Source organism: Dunckerocampus dactyliophorus, chromosome 13 (genome assembly GCF_027744805.1).
Source record: "Dunckerocampus dactyliophorus isolate RoL2022-P2 chromosome 13, RoL_Ddac_1.1, whole genome shotgun sequence".
NCBI classification, from domain to species: domain Eukaryota; kingdom Metazoa; phylum Chordata; class Actinopteri; order Syngnathiformes; family Syngnathidae; genus Dunckerocampus; species Dunckerocampus dactyliophorus.
In genome coordinates this window covers 7,928,149-7,932,361 of record NC_072831.1, presented here as the reverse complement: position 1 = coordinate 7,932,361, position 4,213 = coordinate 7,928,149, and the positions used below count along the sequence as shown (strand labels likewise).

General features: G+C 44.8%; 1 protein-coding gene across 1 annotated transcript; it reads left to right on the top strand.

Annotated features, from left to right (window-relative positions):
* The first annotated feature begins 252 nt into the window (after positions 1-252).
* foxi2 (forkhead box I2) lies at positions 253-3,386 on the top strand. Its single transcript, XM_054796761.1, has 2 exons — positions 253-928; positions 1,880-3,386. The coding sequence occupies exons 1-2, from the start codon at positions 295-297 to the stop codon at positions 2,434-2,436; spliced, it is 1,191 nt and encodes a 396-aa protein (XP_054652736.1). The 5' UTR covers positions 253-294; the 3' UTR covers positions 2,437-3,386.
* Positions 3,387-4,213: the final 827 nt, after the last annotated feature.

Genomic DNA, 4,213 nt, shown 5'->3' with positions numbered 1-4,213 from the left:
ACGGCAGTGATTGTGTATAAAAATGTATATTACAAAAAAAGAGTACATTTTGTTGTACAGGCAGAGTGAAAGCAAAGTTCCAGTGTCTCCCTGCAGGAGGTTGGACGCTTCACGCCTGGTGACCCGGACTGTAGAGCATGAGGCTGACCACGCCCCTCTCGCGTCCTGATTGGCCGCCGAAGACCGTCAGGAGCGCCAATACAATTAAAAGTCTTGCATGTTGGCTGACACTTGTTGAGCGAACACCTCCACGGTTTCACTGCACCTCCTTCTGGGGAGTTCCCGCCGGGAGTGATGATCGATCCCGAGTCCCATCACCATCAGAACCAGCACCATCACACCTCCCCAAGCGTCGGCTCCCTCACACCCAAAGGCACTCAGGAGGCCCCGGACATGGCGGCGGCGTACTGCGACAGTCTTAGCGGCATGTACCATCATCACCATCATCACCACCACCACCAACAGCAGCAGAACCTGCAGACCCCCACCCACCGAGCAGCCGGATTCGGCCTCGGGGAGTACGCATCCCCGTCTAGTCCTTACCTGTGGGGCGTCAACCCTCCCTCGTCTTACCTGCACGCCAGCAGCCCCGCCGCGCCCTTCGCCCCGCCCTCGTACGGCTCGCAGCGGCAGTTCCTCGCCGCCAGCTCGCCGGCCTTCGGCGGCCCAGAGCTTGGCTGGCTGTCGGTGGCGAGCCAGGAGGAGCTGCTGAAGCTGGTCCGGCCTCCGTACTCGTATTCGGCTCTCATCGCCATGGCCATCCAGAACGCCCAGGACAAGAAGCTGACCCTGAGTCAGATTTACCAGTACGTGGCTGACAACTTCCCCTTCTACAAGAAGAGCAAGGCCGGTTGGCAGAACTCCATCAGGCACAACCTGTCACTCAACGACTGCTTCAAGAAGGTGCCCAGGGACGAGGACGATCCCGGTATGTGAACGCACCGCTCTCACCTGATCGTGTTTACTTCACTGACCTAAAAACATACAACTGAACACTTTGCTAATCAAATACTAAAACAATAACAACAACACTCCACATTTCAAATCTCATTAAAACTGTCACTTGAATATAACTTGGTTTCACTGTAATTAAAATATCAGACATTGCTGTGCCTTTAATACGAATTCGGTAGCATTTTACAGTTAAAAGTAATACAAGTAATGTATTTGTTTTAGCAGAAAGTGCTTAATAGTAGTACAAGTTTTTTAAATTAAGAACAGCAATAAAAACAAGAAATGAAAGAGCCAATTCAAATGTAGTTAAAAAAAATGCATCCATATCTTAATAAACTACAGTAGTGAAACAAAAAGTGCAGTTATTTGTTAGGCAATAATATGTACTAATATTCAAATTATTTGTTTCCAGTCAAAATATACTTGCATTAGTTTATATGGTGTGTGATTTAAAGCTTACAACAGCACATCTGTTATGATGGCTCATAAAGATGATGCATTTAGTTTTAATTATGAATCCATTTGGACTGCAGTGACTATTTAGCAGCCCAGTTGTGTGGAAAACACTGAAAAAGGAAACATAAACATGATTATATCAATTATGTCAAAAGTTGTCTTGTTTTTTTGTTATTATATATTTTATTTAACCATTCTTCATCTTTTATTTACTCTTTTCCAAGAGTGACCTGACCAAGATGACGGCATAAGACATTCTCCACACACAGTATCATATTTACAATCAATAGTTACAGCAGTTAACAAATTCAGGTACACTGACCAAGTTTATTTTCTTATTAAAATCATTTTCTGATTAATGACAGTGATGTGCAAAGACCAAGGGACAGACGCTAATTGATAGTGGGACACAATTCACCAGACATCCATCAGGTCAAATATGACCATCATGATTTATTTTATGCCTCAGGAAAAGGGAACTATTGGACGTTGGACCCCAACTGTGAGAAGATGTTTGACAACGGAAACTTCCGCAGGAAGCGGAAGCGAAGGTCTGATGCCAGCGGGTCAGGAGGGGTGACAGGGACGGGGGCCACCAAGGTGGAGGATGGCGGTGCGGCGATGAGTTCCACGCCGAAGCCTGCCGACAGCCCCCAGCTGCTGGGGCCGCCCTCGCCGGACATGGAGGCCCTGAGCGAGAACCTGAAGGCGGCGTCGCCGTGCTTCAACAACTTTTACGGCAGCATGTCGTCTCTCGGCTCGGGGGGCCCGAACAGGCAGGGTCCACTGGGACTGCTCAACGAGCTGTCCAACAGGAACATTACGGCCCTGGGGGGCGCCTACCACGGCAACCATGGCGGGCAAGACGTGGGGCCGCCCGAGCATCACAGCGACGGCCTGCATTTCAACCGTGGAGTTTACTACAACACCTTCGGAGGGGGGCAGGGCGGACAGTTTAACGGCCACTTGTACAACAGCTTCAGCGTCAACAGCCTCATCTATCCCCGCGACGGCGCTGAACTATAGGGGTCAGCGAGGTCACGGCTAGCGGCCTGCAGAGACCAGGTACACTCACTGGACACTTGATTAGGTACACCTGCCCCAATCATAATGCACAGTTCAGGTGTTATTTTAACAATATGTTTAATATTGTTGTTCTGCATCATACTGGGACCTGGTTCTAATATTTTGGTTGTCTTATTAAGCTACATGAGAGGGTCAAAATGTTATAAACAATACTAATTAACATATTGTTAAATTAACCTTGTCTTGAAATGGTGCAGGTGTCCCTAATGAAGTGTCCAGTGAGTGTTGTTAGCCGAGCTTTATTTAGTGACCACGCCAACAAGCACTTATCTCCTCCCTTTGTTTATATATGATTTTTTTTAATATGTTAAACGTGGTTAGATGTGTGCTTATGTATGTTCTTACTCCCATTTCTTTTTCTTTTGTCTTCGTTCATTAGCGCAGTCCAATTAGTCACATACAAATCCACTTTAGTCTTGTTTACAGCAGTAAATATACATTCAGTATGTTGCCAAATGTTTTTATTAAAACTTCTGCTTTGTGGCGGCCAAACCAACGAAAGCAAAAAAAAAAAAGACAAACATGTTCAAACCTGCCAAAGTTGCCTTTTATTGAAGGGCAGAGGAAGGCGGGAGGTCGCCTCACGTTACCTCACAAAGATGTCACCTCTCAGCTTCTCATGCAGTAAACATGACGCTCACACAACGTGACTGAAAGGACAGCTCTACGCCTCATTCTAATATAAATAATAATAACACAAATCCTCCTTAAATGTGTGTTTATGTCAAATATAGTTTGGAAATATTTATGCTATTTATGCTGATAGGCATTTTTTTCTACTCTTGTCTGAACATAGTTTGATAAAAGACGTCCTATATGACGTTCTTTTATATCAATCACTGCTACAGTATATGATGCTTTCTCAGGATGCACTGACAGCTTTTATATCGATTCTGTACACACCACACACATTTCCAGACTGTTTTATGAATAAATATCCTCTTGTCTTTATTATGTTGTCATGTAGTGCATGCAGCACCATAAAATGTACTTGGTTTTGATAGCTGATTACAGTAAATTGGGAACGTCATCGACAAGCTAGCAGGACGGTTTGGGGGGAGGGAGAGCGAGCTGTGTGTCAAAATTAGACATTTTTATGTGTGTCTCAGTTACTTCATTAAAAAAATATAATACACTTATTGCTATAAACTGAGTAAAAAAATATCTAAAATTAGGAAGCAGCAGATAAAATGTGGTCAAGTTAAAATTTGCATAATTTAGAAGCATTCATTTATTTTCTATGTTGTTTGTCCTCATAGGGTGATGCGGCTATTCCAGCTAGCTTCGGGCGAGAGGCGGGGTACACCCTGGAATGGTCGCCATCCAACCGCAGGGCACATATAGACAATCATGCTCACATTCATACCTATGGGCAATTTAGAGTCTCCAATTAACCTAACATGCATGTTTTTGGAATGTGGGAGGAAACCAAAGTACCCGGAGAAAACCCACGCACGCACGGGGAGAACATGCAAACTCCACACAGATGTCCCAGATCTTCCTGTGTGGCCAGCATGCTAACCACAAGGCCATCGTGCGGTCTAATTTAGAAGCAAATCCTCATGTGACAGTATTTGGGTGTTGCAAGTAAAGTATAATTATGAGTCACAAACACGAGTATTGACAAGTGTCGACACGACTATCAATTATAGATAATTATGATTATCTGTATCATCATTGAGTCAGACTTGCTCATTAGAGAACCTCGCTTGAACAT

What these genes read in the sequence shown, in the direction of transcription:
- foxi2 (XM_054796761.1), top strand. Translation starts at nt 295, where the DNA reads ATGATCGATCCCGAGTCCCATCACCATCAGAACCAGCACCATCACACC. An exon ending in CAGGGACGAGGACGATCCCG is followed by an intron (nt 929 to 1,879) that starts GTATGTGAACGC and finishes TTTATGCCTCAG; the next exon opens with GAAAAGGGAACTATTGGACG.